At 40.3% G+C, this 22,737-nt stretch overlaps 1 protein-coding gene across 1 annotated transcript; it reads left to right on the top strand.

The window, feature by feature from the left end:
- The first annotated feature begins 1,158 nt into the window (after window positions 1-1,158).
- On the top strand, window positions 1,159-17,829 carry KRT23 (keratin 23). The gene is made up of 8 exons (XM_077806230.1): window positions 1,159-1,575; window positions 5,349-5,431; window positions 7,263-7,419; window positions 10,616-10,777; window positions 10,871-10,996; window positions 13,252-13,472; window positions 14,759-14,787; window positions 17,726-17,829. Exons 1-8 carry the CDS (start codon window positions 1,159-1,161, stop codon window positions 17,827-17,829), a joined length of 1,299 nt encoding a protein of 432 aa, XP_077662356.1.
- The last annotated feature ends 4,908 nt before the right edge of the window (window positions 17,830-22,737 follow it).

Genomic DNA, 22,737 nt, shown 5'->3' with positions numbered 1-22,737 from the left:
AATAAGAAAAATGTACTTCCAGTCCTGACCAATGTACCAGTTTGGAAAAAGTAAGATCTTCTGCCCCTGGAACATTTGCCCATTTCTAGAAATGGATCCAAACTAAAGCAAACCCCTTTGAATGTCAAATGATCAGTCATCTTCCCTTCAATGCCACTCCCAAACCCCACTATTTTGTATTTTCATGCTGCCTTTGCAATTCTGGGTTCAGCTCAGGACTAACAGTGGACGAGCTGATATTACGGGAAAACTGTTATCACACTATTTCTAGCCTATCCAGACTTTGGGAAATAACTGGAATGTCTTAGGAGCCCATTCTGACAAGATTTCCAGGCAAATTTTTGAGTAGGTTCAGAGAAGCATCTGACGTTTTGGGTGTCTCTTCTACAAACTCAAACTCCAAACTTTTTACATTTTCCCATCACTACCTGCTATACTAAGTTCCTATTTAAGTGGAAATTAGGTCTTTCTCCTTTGGTCCCGTACAACATGAAAGAACAAGTGGAATGTAGCAGCAAAGCAGTTAGTAACACCGGGCCAGATCTCCAGTTAATATCAACTGGCCTAGCTTCATTCATTTATACTACTTGAGTATCTATCCCTTTTTTGTTCTTAGAAGCATTCATAACAGCTTCATAGGAAGTGGTGTTTAACATGCAGTTAAAATTCTAAAGCTTGTTATAAAAATACTGACATTTAAAAAGTCTGTTTATTAAAAAGACACATGGGAAACCCAACCCTGTTCGGTCCTTTAGTACTCTGTGTAATTCAAGACGCTCTTCCCACCGTAGGCAGGAACACACAACATATTTACTGAGAGATTAGACTGAGGCAGAGCTGGTCCAGCTCCACACCTCCTGCTGCTGGCCACACCTCACTGTTATAATAAGAAGAAGAAGGGGGGAAAAAGAAGACAAATAACTGAACATTTTATGCAGTTGTTGTTCCAAACAACAACAGTGTGTGCAGACACATAAATAGTTCAGAATTGACCAAGAGGAAACACATATTTAACGATGACACAATCCTGTTGCTACAGTCATTCACGTAAGGGAACTCCCACAAGGAAAGGCATAAAAAAGCTTAGGGAAGGTTGAGAAACTGCTCAGTCGATGCTAGTAAGTCAAACATTGTGTTAGATCCCTAATAGATGTGGTCATGAACTCCAGTCAAGGCCGTTTCCAGTTCTCTTCTGGATCCCACAGGGGTAGTGCAGGGTGTGATTTGTCCCTGCTAGGAAGCTCCTACAGACCTTCAAGTGCACATGGAGGGGCCGCTGGCACATCGGACTCCATTTCCTCCACCAGGCCCCTCTGGCTGGCCTCTGGAGTGGGAGTATCTTGGGGAGCTTTTGGCAAGAGCCATGGGGATAGCATCTTTCTGAGTGGGAATGAGAAACAGACTATGCAAAACCTGAATGACCGTTTGGCTGCTTATCTGGAAAAGGTACGTTCTCTGGAAGCAGCTAATGCTCAGCTGGAGAGCTGTATCCTGGAGCGGCACAAGAAGAGGTTTCATGAAAAGAAACGTGACTTCAACCAATATGAGCAAAATATCACTGACATGCAAGGACAGGTAAGTTAGAGCTGCATTTGGCTATGCCATTCTGCATTCCCCCTCTGTAGAATCCGGGTACTCCTTCAGGCTGGCAGCCCTCCTTTACAGAAGCATAAATAAAATATTAGAAACATTAATGAAAATAGTTACCAGATCTATGCATAAAAGTTCATTGTGCACTCAAGGACGCAGGAGGGGGATAGGAAAGGGTGGAGGGAAGGAAAAGAGAGGTACGTCAGTCTGTAGATGTCTGTGATATAAAGAAATTAAAACGCTGTCAAATGTTCTTTTGTTTTTAACCTGAAGTTGCAGACAGATCTGCAATTTCTTGCATAACATGTTCTCATTGAATGCCCAGTGTGGTAAATCACACAAAGACAAATTGTAAAGCAGGAAAATGAAGAGATTGCCTGGCTTATTTCAAAGGGGGAGAAAAGCAGGTTGGACTGCCTAGGACTATTGGAGCAAGGGGAAGAGCTGGCCTATTGTAGAAAATAGGAGGATGTGGGGGTTAAAAGTTCAGAAAATCTGCAAAAAGTCATTCATGAATGCCCCTTCAGAGCACTGACAACGGTGTTACAAATCTTCCAAATAATCCAAATCTTGTAGGTTTTATATCAAAAAACCATAAATGTCTAGTGTGTAGTCTAGAAATATGAGTCAGTCAGCAGATGCCATATAGAAACCATTACCTACAACTGTTCGTCCTCCTATCTAGAAGTTCCTTGCAGCAGGCTTTGGCTATACCAAATATACCCATAGCCAAGTAATGAAATCATTCCTGAAATCACATGCAAAAATGATGTCACCAAGATTCCCAATATAGCACTTTTGAAGGGAATAGATTTTGCAATGCCTCAGGAAATAACAAACATAGAAAAGCTCACAATATGTTTGTAATGGAATGAGTAGAAATACACATTCACACAGGCTATGTATTTCATTCACTGATTTCTGTGGTGGTGGAGCAAGGAATCATAATGAGCATATCCAAATAAAACAGAAAAATGAAATGTCCATTCTAATTATGAAAACAGCAAATACTGACAAATATGAAAACTGACAAATACTCTTTGGCATGTTTTCACTGTAACTAAAAAGTGAATTTATGGTTCCCACCACTATTGCATATTAGCGTTCAACAATATGTCTTTCAAACTCATGTATCTAAAAATGTAAGAATAATATTAATCTGCATACATAATAAAACCTAATTAACTCAGTAATCATCCTGTGACTAATCAAAATAATTAATTTTACATGACCATATAAGGCAAGAAGCAAAGCTACTCAACAATGCTATGTGTTTAGTTTTTAAATGGCACTTTTTGTTTGGAATGGGTTAGGATTTCTTATGATCTTGAGAACTTTTTTCCAGAGATACCTGAACATTGGCATTAACTGGCACCTTTGCTGATTTACGGTAGGGAGGCCTGGGACTGAATAAACATGGATAAAACTTCCTTCTCGCTGCTAAAGGTGCTCCCTTCAGGCAGAAGATGATGGGACACTGGCCCTAGGCAATGCATAAGGAAAGCTAGTTCTACTGCTGCCTTGGCCTGTTCTTAGGATAAAAACAGGTCATCAGTCTCCAGGCCTGTCAGTTCCGCAGTGAATTCATTTTAAAAGAAAAATATCTCTAAACCAGAGATAAATACTTGGTCTCCAACTAAACAGATTTTCTCACGTCTTGTATGAGAGCCCAGAGAAGTTCTGATTCAGGGGGAAAATCCAGACCTACAGAATTCACCCATGCCAGAACCTTTCTTTAGAAAGGAAAAGAGAAATTAAGAAAGATGAAAAGACGCAAATCATAGGATTGATCAGGATAAAACTCTAAGTGAGGGAAGCACTGTACCACCAATATAACTCTTGTATCTACCATTCACAGTTAAGGTGGGTTATCCAGTAGTTACTAGCATCAAGCCTCTTAGACCAAGTATGTATTATTTTATTAGTATATATATTTATATACCATTCATAGAGGAGGTGGGATATCAGATGGTTATTTACAGTGGGAGCCTCAGACAGCTTTAAACCAGAATTTTCGTTTACTCTGGAAGGAACACCAGCTAACCTCATAATTGCCACCATTGTGAAGGTCAATGAAATAAATATTTATTAATCATAATGAATTAATCATGTATTAGTCAAAGTGCCCATGTTTTCTGATTGAATGTGGAATATGTCCAAAAAGAACTTTTCTGAATATCTATCATACATCCATAGAGCAGTAAAATGGTTATGGTATTAGACTACTGCTTGCAGATATTTACTGCCTGATGATGCCTCTCTGTTGAGGACTTTACTGCTATTTTAGCTGTATGCTCTTCATAATCAAGATCCCTCCTTACAATAAAACCTGGCATTTTCAGTTTCCTAAGCTAACAGTTCCCACCTCAGTGCATATGGTACAAATGATACAGGCCTTTCAGCATATTATCTAGTGCTTTGTCAAATCTACCTTTGCAGCCTCAAACAATAGGGTTTAGTGTTGGCATTAGAGATGGAAAGTTGTTAAATTATGGCTGTTTCATGCTCACTGTAACACAAATTGAAAGGCTCAGTCTACTTCTAAGCAGATAGATGTCCACATTTCAAAATCAGCAGCAACTAGCCTTTTAGATGCCACGGACAGAGTCTCTTTTACACTAAGCCCTTACAATGTCATTATTTTTATTGTTGATTTGCTATATTATAAAATGGTTACATAACTCAAGACACTAATGGACCTTTCTGATCGGCTCTCAATTATGCTCCTCCACAGTATAATCCATAATGCTCGGGAAATGGGTTCAATTATTTTCTATATTTCTTTTCCTTGCCAGCAATAACAAACCCCAGACGGCCCAACATTTAGGATATTATTGTACTTCTCAGCTGGCCTTCATTATGCCTTAGGGCAAAACCTGAAATGTGCTGTAATTGACCAGGAATGTACTGCGTATTCTGTATTATTGATTGATTAATGCATTCCAAGGACACCTTGATTTTTCCATTCAAAAGTCAACCTGGAGCACTTCAAGATATTTTTGTCATGTTTTATTTTTCCTGGTTTCTTGCTGACTAGGTGCAGAAAGTTTTATTTGAAAAACTACTGGGAATTCTTTCACTGGATAAAGCTATTTCTGATTTTAGGAATATTTTCACCTTTTATTGCCATCTAAATGTTTAGTAAAGGCTGAAGTGAGAAATTTCCCTGTGATTACCTCTTTTCTCCTCCTCCCCCTTAATTAGTAAAAGACTTGATATGTCACAGTTCTTAGTTCATGCTAATTATATATTAAATTAATGGTTTTAAGTGAACTGGATTGCTTTTAAGGATTTGGAATGGAATACTGAGCCTTTCACATTCACATCAGCGTTCAACCTATCCCAGGTTGGTGGTGACTGAAAGCCATTACCCTTTGATGGCCCAGTACCTTCTGTAAAATGAGCTAGTGCTCTTACTTCTCTTCCTTTAGAGCAGGCTTCCACATCACACAAGCCACCACTGGAATTGTCACTAACTAATTTCACTTTGCTGGTATTCTTAACATGGGCAAGAGATGACATTCAGTGAGACTTAGGTTCCTAAACACCTAAGTCACTTTTGAGAGTGGGGCTTAGGCTCCTAAGGAGTTACATACACCTAAAAATCTTTGAGGATCTGGGCCCAAGTCACTAAGGGGCATTTGAAAATTTTACTCTAAATCCATTCACACGTCAAACAATAGGAACGGTAGAATAGCGAAAGACATCCACTATATGGCATATCTGTGGGAACTTAACTCAGTGTCTGTGGTTTACAGATTGAGGATGGCAAGATCACCAATGCCAGTATTCTTCTGAATATCGATAATGCTAAAATAGCATCTGAAGATTTGAGTCTCAAGTAAGTTCTTTCTTGGCTTCTTCATATTTGTAAGGAGGGTGAAAGGAAATAAATCCAGGCTTTGTCCCTGATAATATAATAAAACTTGTTTCTGGTGAAGTTCTTTGGTGACATCTGATCAATAAAATGAATGTACAGCAAAAATAATAGAGAGATGAGAACTTAATGTTAAAATTACAAATGATTGCTGAACAATCACGAGTCACTCTGTTTATGAATCGTAGATCAGGGCCTGAAGAGCAGGTTTTACTGCAGGTGTTTAATTCCTATCACAAAAAGTATGTATAGACGATAAGGCTGAATACAAATTAACTCTGGTCTGCACCTCATCCTCTCCCCGAATTCAACCAAATTATTCTGTCTCCTGTGGTCTTCAGTTCATTCTTCCTGACCCCTAGCATGCCCCTCTCCCTCACTACCTTCTGCTGGTCTTCACAGTGGGGTTGCCACAATAATTGAATCAGTTCCTGATGAACCACTCGTGTACCATCTCAATGGTCAATAAACAGTATTAAGAGACTTTTTTCAGGAAAATCTAAGAAACCTGAATGGTTTAATTTGAACTGCAAACTTCCAGGCAAATATATGCACATGCAGGAATTTACATTATTGTAGGCTAGTTTCTGATGGACCCTGAACAGAATCCTCCATTCAGCAAAAGAAGCTCAGTCACTTAAGTGGCCTAGCACTATAAGGCAATATTTTTTAAAAATGATTTTTTTCTTTTAAGACTCAAAAGCCCAAGTCACTATCCCATACATTCTCTGTGCTTCCTTTCACTTCATTACTGGTTACCAAAATATTTCACTGAGCGGCGCCACTAAAAATTGGAACTGTGAAGCTTCTTAAATGGAAGGGAATGATGTGCAGAATAGTATTTCTGTGTGATTATCGCATTCTGAAGAGAGTCTGGTGAATTAGTTGGAGGAAACATTAGTTGACCCCATGAAAATTAAAGGGAGAAAGAGATTTTGGTTTCTCTTATATCTGAGCTTGGGGAGCAATCAGAGAAACAAAGAATCATAGAATCATAGAATATCAGGGTTCGAAGGGACCTCAGGAGGTCATCTAGTCCAACCCCCTGCTCAAAAGCAGGACCCATCCCCAATTAAATCATCCCAGCCAGGGCTTTGTCAAGCCTGACCTTAAAAACTTCTAAGGAAGGAGATTCCACCACCTCCCTAGGCAACGCATTCCAGTGTTTCACCACCCTCCTAGTGAAAAAGTTTTTCCTAACATCCAACCTAAACCTCCCCCACTGCAACTTGAGACCATTACTCCTTGTCCTGTCCTCTTCCAAAGGCTGTTCCAGAACTGAAAGTAACCGCAGTACCAGTTTCAAGTGTTGTTTTTGCCTTTTTTTTTTTTTGCCTCAGAGGTGTCAACTTCCTAAATGTGGCTAACTTGAAGAGTTTTAAAGGACATTACTAGCTAGTTTTTAAGCAATTTTTATACACAGTGATTTCACCTGGACCGTATGGCAATCACTCTGGGGCAAACTGCAGGTGACATTAAATTATAGATGCTGTTTTAAGATCCCTAATAGCAATTTTTTTCTGAGTTTTGAAACCCCTATTTCTAGAGCTGTGCTAGTCACAAACAAGAAAATTAAGAAAATGCTTCTTGGTCATTTCCCTTTATCATATAAGGGAGTGGTATGGGGACATTTCATTTTAAAGGCTTTCTAAGAAATAGCAAAGAATATGTTTTCAAAGAGCCTACTGTCTTGTGATTTGCCCAAGCATTTGCTTCTCTTTGATGCTATTCATAGAGAACTCATGAATTGACCTGTTCTCAGCATGCATGTTTTGCCTCCTTTTTCCTGGTAAAGGTATGAGGCGGAGCAGTCTCTCAGGCAGGGAATGCAAATCAGTGTTGAGAACCTGCGTAAGGAACTTGACAACCTGACCATTGTCACGACAGATCTGGAACTGGAGATTGAAGCCATCCAGGAAGAGCAGATCCTCAGGAAGAAAGACCATGAGAAGGTAGGAGAAATCTAGACCCTAAAATCCTAACTAATACAGTTTTTCTAATTAATGGAGAAGTTTGTGTAATATCTACATCCTAAAAATGAGGCAGATAATTCAAGGCCCACTTGTGTTCCCACTGAAGTCAATGGGAGTCTTTCCATTGACTTCAATGAGAGTTGGGTCCAACCCAGAGTTTGCATTATACATGATCTAGTGGATTGGGATTGGACCTCTTTAATTCTAATCCTAGATAGGACAATGTCTCACTGTATGTCCTTGGAAAGTTCATTTTGCCTGTTTGCCTCTCATTTACCCCACCTGTAAAATGAAGATAATAAAACTTGCCTATCTTACAGGAATAGTGTGAGAAATTATATAATATTTGTACAGTGATTGCAGATGAAAACCACTGAGATTATTATTATCATTAGCTGATACAGCACCATTCATGTTTAGGGTTAGCAAAGCAAATACTAGCAATGTGGTGAAATTATTTCAGATTATATATTGTGATTCCTAATGTATGAAATGATTGTTACTGGTGTGTTCGCCCCCAGATTTACCCTCATACTCTGGATATGTCAGTTCTGCAAAGGAGGTTGCTTTGAGATTTTGGTTTCATCTGAACCCAAAGTTCAGAATGAAAGTTTGAAAGAGATTTGGGCAAGAATGAATACAGATAGATCAAAATTGAAGAAAATGTTTGCACAAATCCCTCCCAAGTGAAAATTAATTACTTTTCCAAAGCTCTAAACACAGCTAAATAGATAGTACTTAATGTACTTAAGCCTTGACAATTAAACTTTACCACTCTTAATTCTCGCTTTGTTGTTGTGCTGTATATGTTGCTACCTCCACACAGCACTGTGCCACTGCCTGACAACATGACATTTTCATGCTGACTGCTGTACTGTTGTCCTTAGGTACCAAGTATCCTGCTCAGTGATCATTGTTTTTTAAAAAGTGGAACAGAAATCCAAAGGGTAAATAGTAAAAGATCAGACTTCGATTGGCTGTCTCACTTGTGTACCCAGAAATATTAATGAGCTATATTGTAACAGTTTTTGTAAGCAGGACAACCAAGAAGGATGTTACTGTGTCCAGTCAGTCTGCATTTCAAATGCTGTAGTATCATATCTTGGAGTGTTACCATTTTCAAAAGCTCCCCAGAAAAAGTATTTAAAACATGAGATTATGCTACACTGAAGAGAATTTTACCAAACCTGTTTGACTTGTGCTATAATTAGGGTGTTTACAGAGTAATTATATGTTTTAATTTGACTGCTCCTCTAGTAATTACACGGAATTTTTGTAGTCTTCTCCTGTAAACTTGGCTATAGTTTCATAAATACTATGTATTCTCTGAAAGGTGAAATTAGAATTAGAGTTGAATGAATCTGGATGGTTTCAAGTTCCATTCAGATAAACATCCAAATGTGGCAATACTTCTTTCAAGTGTCTTACTTCTAGAAATACTATGAGAACAAGTTTTTTGTTGAGTTCTCTGACCCAGTCCTACATGCACTGAAGTCATCAGGAGCAGAAGCAGGCTGCTGGTTTTGGCCATGTCAGATACACCATGACATTACCTATCCACAATATTTAATTAAACTTTACTGAACCTCCCAAAAAAGTTTTGAGCTCTGGTTTGAGTCACATTTTAGATAAATTTCAGAGTAACAGCCGTGTTAGTCTGTATTCGCAAAAAGAAAAGGAGTACTTGTGGCACCTTAGAGACTAACCAATTTATTTGAGCATAAGCTTTCGTGAGCTACTGTGGAAACACAGTATGCATCCAATGAAGTGAGCTGTAGCTCACGAAAGCTTATGCTCAAATAAATTGGTTAGTCTCTAAGGTGCCACAAGTACTCCTTTTCTTTTAGATAAAGATATACTGGCTCTTATTGAAGCCAGACTAGTCTGCAGACCCATAAGAACAACTGAATTTATCTAGAAAATCATCCATCTCAAGTGGAGAACAAACTATTTTATCACCCAAGAGGTGGTCTTTCCATGGAATCATGTTAGTGGATGACCTGGGGGAAGTTTGCATTGCTCTTGTCTATGCTGTACCTGTTTTGTGGATATAGAGGACTTCAGTCTCCAGGATTCTCAGTAGAACATCTTTCACCAACAGAATATTAATTTTAAAAAAAGCAATCAATAGGTCTTGCAGATTGTCTGCACCAGTCTCTGGTGAACAGAAGCCCCAGCAACCAGCGAGGTGGGGATAGCCACATCTCAAAAGTATTGGTATAAAGATATCAGAATGAACAGCTTGTCTATGGAGGCATACTTCCAGCACTAGGTTCTCTGTTAAGTATGCCAACAAAGCAAGAAAGTGGAGGAGGGGTTTGTAGGTTGTAATGAGGCAACCTTTATAAGAGTTTAATATTTTGACTGGTATGGGTGTGAGACTAGTGAAGTAAAACTGATTGGATCTGTCATCTACACTGTAAAAAACCCCAAAGCATTCTTATTACATGGAGGGCTCCACATCTGCCTTGATGGCTTGTCATATATTTTGCAGATTAAATATATCTTGTGCTGTAGACAAACAAAAATCACGTACATTTTTTAGGAAATGAACTCTTCCATTATGGAATTTTGCAATAGGAATAAAATCAACTTCCTTTCCAGCCAATCGGAATTCCCTAATGGTTTGGGAGCTTCCATGATTGTCTTTGTTTCAGCTGATTCTGCACAATAATTTACTCACATTGTCATATGATAAAATAGTGTTCCAAAAGGTTGGGTCTGGAATCAGTCAGACGAGTAGATGCAAAAACCCAGATGTGTGTGTTCCCTTATTATACATGAAGAGTCAGCGCAGGCAGTGCGCTTTCCTGGCTGACCAGAGAAATGGTATGAAAATACAAGCTTTTAGTAAGAAGTTAAGAGAGCACAAAGCATAGGTAGGTGAGAGTCTTTCTGCAGGAAGTCTAAAGTAATAATCTTTTTTAAAAAATAATTTAAGTAGATTGCTCTTTCTAAATTAAATCACTGTGTGTTTTAGGATTATCCAGGTCAAACTAGTATGATATAAGCAGTTGTTAACTGTGTGTATAACAATTAATTCGCTATAAGGAGACTAATCTTTTAGTGCTACTTACTGAAAATAGGAATAAAGGGGACAAGGTGAGAATGGGGAATTCTTTGTCATCATTTTCATAAATGTGTCTTATTTTCTCTTCTCTGCTAATATGAACAGGAAATGGGTGCGCATCATTCATCACAGGATTTCAAGGTCAATGTGCAAGTGAATGCAGTGATGCAAGAAGATTTGGCCAAGATTTTAGCAGGGATAAGAGAGGATTATGAAGCCATTATTGAAAAGAACTGCCAAGACCTTGAGGTCTGGTACAAAGAGCAGGTAACAAAGGAATAATCAAACTTCCTTCTGCTGATTTCACAGAGTCCTATTTTCATAAAAGATTGACCAGTATCAATTACTTTTGCTCCACAGACTGCAACTGTGTCCCCAGTGGCAAACATCAGCCCAGAAGAAATACAGAGCAAGGAGGGTGAAATCAAGAACCTGAGGCGAACTTTTCAGGCCTTGGAGATTGAATTGCAGGCACAATTTAGCAAGGTATCTTCTGGGGAAATCAATGGCAGGTCACTTTTTATCCAATAAGTTTTCCAGGAACGCATACCTTCATCCAGATTCTGCCCTCATTCACACCCATACAACGACATTGACTTCTGTGGAGTTATATATAAATGAAAGTAGAATTTGACCCCTTTTGCCTATATTTAAACCCATGGACACTTGCAAAGAAGACTGTTACATGGTCACCACATAGAAAATTCATTAGATACTTCCCTTCTTGTGACTGCACATGGAGGAAACAGGAGGAAATGGGTGAGATGACCTGGAAGCCAGCCAGCAAGGTGCTCCAGTCGGGGGGAAGGGGAAGGCTGAGGAGTTTGCCTATTGGTCCAAATGTCAGGTCTGGAAGATCATATGATATGTGAAATCCTGCTACCAACAGTCACACACGGTAGGAAGAATATTGGCTGAAAATCTTAAGAATTCCTCAGATTTCCCAGAGATTAAAGCTTCTGTGTCCATGACATGGCAAGCTTGGAGTAATACTGTATAATAAGAGGAAAACTGACAAAATGGTCCAAGAAATGTCTCATTTACAAAATATAAAAGTGTATTTTACAACTCCAGAGAGAGGAAATCCGTAACTTCCAAAGTCAGTAATCTAAGGTTAGAAAAATTCTATGTGCTATTGTATAACATGTATATTTGCCTCCCTTTTTTAAACTAATCAAAAATTATCCTTTGTGATTTGCTAACACCTCAGATATAATCTTTCCATTTAGAAAATTACATCATAAAATGCACATTTGGTGTCAACTTATTGTTTTCCTTTTCATTTTAGACCATTGTAAAAACAAAGAGTCAGAGGAATTCTCATAATTAAGCTGAAAATATAACCTTAACATTTCACCTTTCTAAAAAAAGAATTCTGGATATGTCAATGTTATGTTAATAACTTTTGCAGAGGTTATTAAGAAAAAAATAAATGACCTGTGAAGATCATATTAAAAAGTTATATCCAGAAAGAGGAAATATTTCTAAGATTTAACTTGAGATTTATTTATGTTTACTTAGTCCTTGTGGACACCAATTTCAGATTGATTATGATAGTTAATGTCTGAGAAGGGCCTAACTGATCCCAGTATGAATGCAGTTTTACGCCAGTGTAATTCTGTTTAAAACAGGAGCTACACTGTTGTAAACGTGAAGCAACACGGTGGTTAATCAGGCCAGAAAACTGCTAAGTATTATTATTACATTACTGCTGTTGATAAATTGTATAATCAATTGTTTGACCACACTGATTCATTATGAAATATACTCTAGACCCCAAATAACCAATGTCAGTCAGGTTTATTAATATGGTACAGGGAAAAGGTTCTATATGATACCAGGCTACAAAGAGCCGTCCTGTGTAGCAATGTCACATTCATCGTACATAGATGGTGTGCTCTCTGTGCTACACTTTTCAGCTGGTATTATTTATAGGATGATTTTACAAGTTACACATCTCTTTACACATCACTAAAAATCTAATCCATCAGTTTGTCTCAGTTCTCTAACTTGTTGTTCTGTCCCTTCCTTATTTTTTTTTGGGGGGGGGGGGTTGGAGGGGGGGGATACTAGCATTCCAGGTACTGGTCAATGAAGGTATTTCCCTAGCATGTACTAAGACATGGAACAAATTGTACCTTGATTTTGCAAGTTTCCTTTCTGTTTGTGCCAATTGCCTACCTAATCAAATGCAAAGAGTTATGGTATACTTAGAATACGGTAACAGGATTATTGTATAGGCCAGTTTAGTGTGTATCACTGTTACAATATTTGTGCTTAATGTTATTATTGCTTAATGCATAGATAGATAAATACATATGCTAGCCAGCATATATTAGTCAACAATGCAAAAATTAATTTTTGTACCTTTTTGTGAGGATTGTGCATAATTATGGAGATTGTCAGAGTGCAAGTCAGGTGGGATCAAAAGGCCATTCCAAGATTTCCTTAAAGACCGACTCAGTTACCCTTTGAGCATGGAGAACAGAGATGGGATGATTTAGGCTCCACTCCCGCAATTATGCACATGCAACACTTTATTCATGTGAGTAATCCTACTGATTTCAATGGAATTACTTACATGAGTAGTCATGCATGTAACTTAAATGTTTGAAAGACTAGAGCCTTAAGTTTGGAAGCTCTTCTGGTTAGGGACCATGCCGTCTGGTATTTTTGTACAGGACACACTATAGGCACCTCACAAATAATTATACTAGTATTGTTATTTTCTGCTCTTCCAGAAATATGCCCTCGAAGGTACCTTGGCCGAGACCCAGGCTCACTACACATTTCAGCTCCAGAATATACAACAATTGATCTCCAACTGCAAGGAAGAGCTGAGTCAACTCCGCCAAGATATCAAGTGCCAGAACAATCAGTATAAGATCCTCCTTGGGATCAAAACCCGCCTGGAAAAGGAGATTTCCACTTATCGTCAGCTCCTGGAGAGAAATGTTGATGGGTAAGATAAAGCTAGCCTAATTTGGGTAGAGGAGAGGGGAGTCCTTATGTTTATGTAATTTATTTATTTGTTTACTCAGGACTTGTGGGCACCATGAAGATGGTAGTAAACATTGGTATTTTTATGTGTATGGACCATAATAAAATCCACATGAGACACTTACTGCACAGTGAAACTTGCATCAATGTTATTTTGATTAACTAAATTTATTTAACAAATACCTGCATGTATTGCTCTTGTCTAGTAATTGGGATACTTTAATTATAATAATATTTTGTATTTGTATAGTAACTTCCATCCCAGACTCTGAGTACTTTAGAAATATATAAAAAAATAAATTCACAATATCCATGTAAGGTAAATACATTTAATTAACTTGATTTTATAGGTAAGGCAACCAAGGCGCAGACAAGAGAAATGCATTACACAAAGCTAGAATCCACCCTGTAGTAACTGAAGCATCTCAAAGTCTTGTAACAGAATGTGCTGCGTATTGTCTAACACCCAGGCTAGATTCTTCAGGGCTGTGATAATTTAGTTATTTTGTTAAATACTCACACACACACACACAAAATGTAACTAAAACAAAATTGTTACTATGTTCTTACACTGTGTATGATTCAGTTGGACTCAGAAAAATGCATAGTTTTTTTTTTTATTTTCAGCTCTTATTTGTTGTCTAAAAAGAAGAGTGGAGATATGTTTGGATAATCATCCAAATTCACAGTTGCCTCCATAGCGCATCTCTGAAGTTTTGCCCCTCACTAATGAATTATCTATTCTATCCATTCTTTGACTTCTATGAATCTCTGCATTCAGAAACCTCTTAGCTCACAGTTCTTTGTTCTGTCAATTAAAATACACAACTTGCTTCAAACACATGAAACCTGGCCATTAACAAACCAGATGGAGGAAGGTTATTAGTAGTAATTTACAGCTCTGCTGCTGAACCTCCCAGAGAGCACCCTCCCTCCAAATATTGAACTCCTTATCAGAAACCACAATGGGCCCAACACTAACCATTTATAGGACATGATGAAAGATGTTGCTTTTGAGGAAAAGTAACAGTAAAAAACAAAGGGGGGCATTCAAAGTAAAAGTGGCTGGACCTAAGAGTAATGAAGAGCAAAATCCCTCATGGTAAAAAATGCATGTGGTCAGTTTTTGTTTTTGCCCTTTAGATATTGGTATGATGGTCACATTAGAAATACCATTGATGGATATATGAATGGATACTTGAACTGAGAACATTCATTTATTTTACCTTCATTATATTACCTTTACAGAACAAAAAACTTTGAATCAAGCACTAAAGGTAAAAACTACTTATTTTGTTTTCTATAGTAAATACCAATCACATTCACTTTCAGTAAAATTTATTCCTGTGTGGAGGGTCTATGCAAAGCTTATGCACCACTTAAGTCCCACTTAAGCCACATTTTGATATGGTTTAACTGGTGCATATATGTCTCATGCAGGGGTGAATTTCAGTCAGTTTGTCTACACTGCAACAGAAGGTGTGATTAGAGCGCAGGTAGGCATACCTGTACCACCTTTAATCTAACTACTCCAGCTAAAAGCAACAGTGAAGCTAGATGTGGGCTAGGAATATGAACACATAAACGTGCACCCAATCCCCTCGGGTAAGAGCTTGCAATGAAACCAGTCGTCACTGCAGCGTCACTGATATTTTTAGCTGTTCTAGCTAGATTAAAGTTAGCATGGGTATGTCTACCTGAGCTGCAATCACACCTTTTTATTGCAGCACAGACATATCCTCAGTGTATGCTGCTGTGTCCACCAGCTTGTAGTCATTTCTTGGTACAGACTTCGCCAGTTACTGAAATACTTCATCCACAGCTGAAACTCTAGCTCAGGCCCTCATGGTCCATAACAGGAACAGCAGCTCCACAAGGCAAGCTAAAAAGTAGCAACCCCTTTGGTTTTAGCCAGTAAGTTCTGGGCTGTTTGTGCCAGGTGCAAGTCAATGCTGTCTCCATATCTATAGACAACATTTTCTTTTTCACATTTCTTTTAGACACATTAAGACACTTTGGTTAGAGATGTGGGCAAGTATCTCTATTTATGTGACAGGTTTCAGAGTAACAGCTGTGTGTGTTAGTCTGTATTCGCAAAAAGAAAAGGAGTACTTGTGGCACCTTAGCGACTAACCAATTTATTTGAGCATAAGCTTTCGTGAGCTACAGCTCACTTCATCGGATGCATACTGTGGAAACTGCAGAAGACATTATATACACAGAGACCATGAAACAATACCTCCTTCCACCCCACTCTCCTGCTGGTAATAGCTTATCTAAAGTGATCACTCTCCTTACAATGTGTATGATAATCAAGTTGGGCCATTTCCAGCACAAACCCAGGTTTTCTCACCCCCCTACCCCCATACACACACAAACTCACTCTCCTGCTGGTAATAGCCCATCCAAAGTGACCACTCTCTTTACAATGTGTATGATAATCAAGGTGGGCCATTTCTAGCACAAATCCAGGTTTTCTCACTCCCCCACCCTTTTTTCCAAAAACCACACACATAAACTCACTCTCCTCCTGGTAATAGCCCATCCAAAGTGACCACTCTCTTTACAATGTGTATGATAATCAAGGTGGGCCATTTCCAGCATAAATCCAAGTTTAACCAGAACGTCTGGGGGGGGGGGTAGGAAAAAACAAGAGGAAATAGGCTACCTTGCATAATGACTTAGCCACTCCCAGTCTCTATTTAAGCCTAAATTAATAGTATCCAATTTGCAAATGAATTCCAATTCAGAAGTTTCTCGCTGGAGTCTGGATTTGAAGTTTTTTTGTTTTAAGATAGCGACCTTCATGTCTGTAATTGCGTGACCAGAGAGACTGAAGTGTTCTCCGACTGGTTTATGAATGTTATAATTCTTGACATCTGATTTGTGTCCAAACTGGACAGTCTCTACGTAAAAGAATAAATGGACACAAATCAGATGTCAAGAATTATAACATTCATAAACCAGACGGAGAACACTTCAATCTCTCTGGTCACGCAATTACAGACATGAAGGTCGCTATCTTAAAACAAAAAAACTTCAAATCCAGACTCCAGCGAGAAATTTCTGAATTGGAATTCATTTGCAAATTGGATACTATTAATTTAGGCTTAAATAGAGACTGGGAGTGGCTAAGTCATTATGCAAGGTAGCCTATTGCCCCTTGTTTTTTCCTACCCCCCCCCCAAGACGTTCTGGTTAAACTTGGATTTATGCTGGAAATGGCCCACCTTGATTATCATACACATTGTAAAGAGAGTGGTCACTTTGGATGGGCTATTACCAGGAGGAGAGTGAGTTTGTGTGTGTATGGGGGTAGGGGGGTGAGAAAACCTGGATTTGTGCTGGAAATGGCCCAACTTGATTATCATACACATTGTAAGGAGAGCGATCACTTTAGATAAGCTATTACCAGCAGGAGAGTGGGGTGGGAGGAGGTATTGTTTCATGGTCTCTGTGTATATAATGTCTTCTGCAGTTTCCACAGTATGGATCGGATGAAGTGAGCTGTAGTTCACGAAAGCTTATGCTCAAATAAATTGGTTAGTCTCTAAGGTGCCACAAGTACTCCTTTTCTATTTATGTGATAACCTAAAGGTGAACTATCATCACTCCATTCTGCGTATGGGAAAAAATCTGCCTTTGTGAATTGGTGCCTAAATACTCAATATGCAAACACCAAGTGGTTGTGTTTGTTTTGCATAAAAGGTGCATACTAATTTTTGCAAGACCAAATAGCTGTGTCCACAAAGTGACAGTGAAAAACCTGAAGCTACGGCTGACTATTTAGTCCTAGAAGGGTCAGAAACCAGCATTAGAGACTGGAAATCAGTTTGTACCCTGCTTCAATACCAATTTAAAAACATAGAGCATAAGAATGTTGCCATGTCAAGCCAAAGGTGAAACATACAGAACTTTTGAATAGCCGCTCAAACAAAAAAATTTCACCATTCACATCACATACCAGAAACCTATTTATGAACTATACTACCCCAGAAAATCTCTTCATGGCTAGGCCAGGTCGGGGCCAAAGAACATATAGGATTAAATTGTCAGCTGGTATAAATCAGAATAGCTCCAATTACTTCAAGAGAATTATGACAATTTACCATATGGATCTGGCCCATAAACTATGTACAAAAGCAAACTTTCCCCTGCTTAGTTTCTTTTCAGTACTCCTCTTGCCTAATAAATCTCTTATTTATTTCCATTCAGAACATGCTGGAACGACTAGTCGAAAGATCAAAACAATCACACAGGACAGCGTGAATGGGCAGGTGGTATCCTCCACCATAAATGAAATTGACCAGCAGATGTGAAGCAAGGGGCATACTAGGCCCTGGCTCTACCAATGGCCTAATATGTGGCCTTGGTGCAAATCTTTCATGCTCTGTGCTTCAGTTTCTCCTTGTGGAAAATCAGCATAATACTGACCTTCTTTGTAAAGCACTTTGAGATCCACAGATGAAAAGTGTTATATAAGAGCTAGATGGGTTTTTTGTGTTTTTTTTTAAAGAAAAATTCTTTTATCCACCAAGACATGGAAGAAAAACTAGATAATGAAAATGACTTGGGAATGTTGGTACTGAATGTGGTATACATTTCTCACCAGCGCCAGGAATCTGCTGACCTTCTATAATTGACATATTGTTTTCCAAACTGACTAACTTAATGTGAATTTAATAATTTTCCACCTTCTCTGTCAGTCACAATTACGTTTTATCTTTTACAATAAACCTCATGACCTGTAATAAACTCTATTCAAATACTTTCGCTGGTAGTTGTTTTTTTATATTAAAAAATTAGAGGGAGGCAGATCCAAGAGGCCTGAAAACCTTGTGTGTCTTGGGCAAGCGTGAGGCTGGATGGTAACATCATCATCAATCATCAAAATAATCAAAGAAAAGGGTTGACACTGTGCACAAAATCCTACACTTGCCATGTACAGTAACTCCTCGCTTAACGTTGTAGTTATGTTCCTGAAAAATGAGACTAAATAAAACAATGTTAAGTGAATCCAATTTCCCCACAAAAATTAATATAAATAGGGGGGGTTAGGTTCCAGGGAAATTTTTTTCAAACAAAAAAGTGTGTGTGTGTGTACACACAGAGTACACGTTTTAAACAAAACTTAATACTGTACACAGCTATGAGGATTGTGAAGCTTGGATGAGGTGGTGAAGTTAGAGGGTGGGATATTTCCCAGGGAACGCCTTACTGCTAAATGATTAACTTGCTTTTGGCTAAGACCTCAAGGTTTAACATGTTGTTAATGTAGCCTCACACTCTATAAGGCAGCATGAATGGTGGGAGGGGAGACAGCATGGGAGACAGAGACACACACCCTGTGTGTGGGAGAGAGAGACGGAGAGAGAGAGAGATGCGCATTGACCCGTTTAGTACGCTGACCCCACTCTTAAGTACATTGTCTTATTAAACCGATCAGGAAGTTGAGACAGCAGCTGCTGCCCCAAGCTCTCTGTCTCTCTCCGTCTGTGTCCCCACCCTGCTCTATATGGAGAAGGGGTAAGCGGGGTGCAAGAGCAGGGGGACACGCTGACATTAGCCCCTCCCCTCCACCCCCCCGCACAGCAAGCAGGAGGCTCCTGGGAGCAGCTCCAAGGCAGAGGACAGGAGCAGCACATGGCAATTGGGGGAGGGAAAGCTGAACTTCGAGCAATGGATAGCCTGCTGGGCAGCTGCTGCACAGGGAACTTAGCAGAGTGGGGAGCTGATGGGGGGGCTCCGGTCCACCCTGGTTCCAAGCCCCCACCAGCTAGATCCAACGGGCTGCTCTTCCTGCCAGCAGTGGACAAAGCAGGTGGCTGCCAAACGATGTCATAAGGGAGCACTGCACAACTTTAAACGAGCATGTTCCCTAATTGATCAGAAACGAAACAACGTTAACTGGGATGACTTTAAGTGAGGAGTTACTGTATATAAACAAGGTCAATTAGGCATTTCTTGTGTACAACTTTTTAAATGTCAGATTTTAAATATATTACTTTTAGCATTATTTTAAAGTATATTTTAATGAAATGCCCATTCTGGAAATAGAAAGCCAGTACTTGTGGCACCTTAGAGATAACAACTTTATCTGAGCATAAGCCTTCGTGAACTACAGCTCACTTCATCGGATGCATGCAGTGGAAAATACAGTGGGGAGATTTATATACACAGAGAACATGAAACAATGGGTGTTACCATACACACTGTAACAAGAGTGATCAGGTAACGTGAGCTATTACCAGCAGGAGTGCGGGGGAAAAAAACCTTTCGGAGTGATAATCAAGGTGGGCCATTTCTAGCAGTTGACAAGAATGTGTGAGGAACAGTAGGGGGGAAATAAACAAGGAGAAATAGTTTTACTTTGTGTAATGACACATCCACTCCCACTCTCTTTATTCAAGCCTAAGTTAATGGTGTCCAGTTTGCAAATTAATTCCAATTCAGCAGTCTCTTGTTGGAGTCTGTTTTTGACATTTTTTTGTTGAAGAATTGCCACTTTTAGGTCTGTAATCAAGTGACCAAAGAGACTGAAGTGTTCTCCGACTGGTTTTTGAATATTATAATTCTTGACGTCTGATTTGTGTCCATTTATTCTTTTATGCAGAGACTGTCCAGTTTGGCCAATGTACATGGCAGAGGGGCATTGCTGGCACATGATGACATATATCACATTGGTAGATGTGCAGGTGAATGAGCCTCTGATAGTGTGGCTGATGTGATTAGGCCCTATGATGGTGTCCCCTGAATAGATATGTGGGCACAGTTGGCAACGGCCTTCGCTGCAAGGACAGGTTCCTGGGTTAGTGGTTTTGTTGTGTGGTGTGTGGTTGCTGGTGAGTATTTGCTTCAGGTTGGGGGGCTGTCTGTAAGCAAGGACTGGCCTGTCTCCCAAGATCTGTGAGAGTGATGGGTCGTCCTTCAGGATAGGTTGTAGATCCTTGATGATGCGCTGGAGACATTTTAGTTGGGGGCTGAAGGTGATGGCTAGTGGCCTTCTGTTATTTTCTTTGTTAGGCCTGTCCTGTGGTAGGTAACTTCTGAGTACTCTTCTGGCTCTGTCCATCTCGTTTCTTCACTTCAGCAGGTGGGTACTGTAGTTGTAAGAACGCTTGATAGAGAGCTTGTAGGTGTTTGTCTTTGTCTGAGGGGTTGGAGCAAATGCGGTTGTATCGTAGAGCTTGGCTGTAGACGATGGATCGTGTGGTGTGGTCTGGGTGAAAGCTGGAGGCATGCAGGTAGGTATAGCGGTCAGTAGGTTTCCAGTATTGGGTGGTGTTTATGTGACTATCGCTTCTTAGCACCGTAGTGTCCAGGAAGTGGATCTCTTGTGTGGACTGGTCCAGGCTGAGGTTGATGGTGGGATGGAAATTGTTGAAATCATGGTGGAATTCCTCAAGGGCTTCTTTTCCATGGGTCCAGATGATGAAGATGTCATCAATGTAGCGCAAGTAGAGTAGGGGCATTAGGGGACGAGACCTGAGGAAGCGTTGTTCTAAGTCAGCCATAAAAATGTTGGCATCCTGTGGGGCCATGCGGGTACCCATAGCAGTGCTGCTGATTTGAAGGTATACATTGTCCCCAAATGTGAAATAGTTATGGGTGAGGACAAAGTCACAAAGTTCACCCACCAGGTTTGCCGTGACATTATCGGGGATACGGTTCCTGACGGCCTGTAGTCCATCTTTGTGTGGAATGTTCGTGTAGAGGGCTTCACCATCCTAGCCACTGTGGATGTAGTTTTCAGGAAGTTCACCAATGGATTGTAGTTTCCTCAGGAAGTCAGTGGTGTCTCGAAGATAGTTGGGAGTGCTGGTGGCGTAGGGCCTGAGGAGGGAGTCTACATAGCCAGACAATCCTGCTGTCAGGGTGCCAAGGCCTGAGATGATGGTGTGTCTAGGATTTCCAGGTTTATGGATCTTGGGTAACAGATAGAATACTCCTGGTCGGAGTTCTAGGGGTATGTCTGTGTGGATTTGTTCTTGTGCTTTTTCAGGGACTTTCTTGAGCAGATGGTGTAGTTTCCTTTGGTAACCCTCAGTGGGATCAGAGGGTAATGGCTTGTAGAAAGTGGTGTTGGAGAGCTGCTTAGCAGCCTCTTGTTCATATTCCGACCTACTCATGATGACAACAGCACCTCCTTTGTCAGCCTTTTTGATTATGATGTCAGAGTTGTTTCTGAGGCTGTGGATGGCATTGTGTTCTGCACGGCAAAATCCAACTGTAGAGAAATCTGCCTGTAAAACCCTCCTTCCATCAGTCAGTATAATTAAATTCCTCTTTTTCATCTATAGTTCAGGCAGTTTGTCCAGATACCTCCTTCAGCCTCCATCTTTGAATTCCCAAGTTTTCTCTGTAATCTGATTAATCCAACTGTAGCAGGGTAGTCACCCCGCTCTGGCGCTGAAGGGGTTAAAGCAGCCCTGGAGAGGGATGTGGCTGCAGGAAGAGGAGTGAGAACAGCTGTGGGAAGCTGAGTGAGTAGCTGACCACAGCTGTAGCCAGTTCAATCAGGGCCCAGCTGGCCCTTATAAGAGGGCTGTGGGCCAGCAGCAAAGAAGTCTTACTCTAGCCCTGGAGTAAGAAGGCTGCCTGCCTGAGAGTGAGGTGAGCAGAGCAGAGCAGAGCAGAGCAGAGCAGAGCAGAGCAGAGCAGAGCAGAGCTGGGAAAGGGCAAACAGCCTGGTAAATCTCCAGGCTGCAGGCCTTGGTAAAGGCCCAGAAAGGTACTGGGGCTGCAAAGGGGCAGCCTGGGAATAGGCAGAGGCAGTTGGTCCTAACCCCTTGCCAATGATTAGTGGCCATTACACTGCAGTCTGCCCCAGGGAAAGGGGGCTGGATGATGACTGGCAGTAGCCACTGAGGCAAGGTGGGGTTTAGGGGGTTGGAGGTTCCCCTGGGAGGGGAGACCCAGAGCGAGGGGGTACTGCTGGGGCAGAACCCCATGGTAAAGGGCACCGGGGTCTAGGAGGGACACGGAAGGCCAAGGGAAGTGGGACACCAGCCTGCAGAGGGTGCTCTGGAGAGCTAATTCTCAGGACTATCAGCGGGAGATGCTGCACCGGTGAGTCTCGATCTTGTTACACCAACCCATCACTTGACTGTTTGCCTTCCTAACAGAAGTTCATATCCCATGTTCTTGACTGCTGTATAAGAACACAGACAGATAAATAGGTGTCTATTGAGGTATCAAAGAATAGAACCAAGGTCAATCTGATTATT

The sequence above is a fragment of the Eretmochelys imbricata genome, chromosome 27 (genome assembly GCF_965152235.1).
Source record: "Eretmochelys imbricata isolate rEreImb1 chromosome 27, rEreImb1.hap1, whole genome shotgun sequence".
Classification (NCBI taxonomy): domain Eukaryota; kingdom Metazoa; phylum Chordata; order Testudines; family Cheloniidae; genus Eretmochelys; species Eretmochelys imbricata.
The sequence above is the reverse complement of the archived record's forward strand: the minus strand, read 5'-3'. Positions and strand labels throughout refer to the sequence as shown.

Excerpts from the sequence above, each read along its gene's own strand:
- KRT23 (XM_077806230.1), top strand. The coding sequence starts at position 1,159 with ATGAACTCCAGTCAAGGCCGTTTCCAGTTCTCTTCTGGATCCCACAGG. Across the intron at positions 13,473-14,758 it reads CTGGAGAGAAATGTTGATGG|AACAAAAAACTTTGAATCAA; the intron begins GTAAGATAAAGC and ends TTACCTTTACAG. Across the intron at positions 14,788-17,725 it reads CTTTGAATCAAGCACTAAAG|AACATGCTGGAACGACTAGT; the intron begins GTAAAAACTACT and ends ATTTCCATTCAG.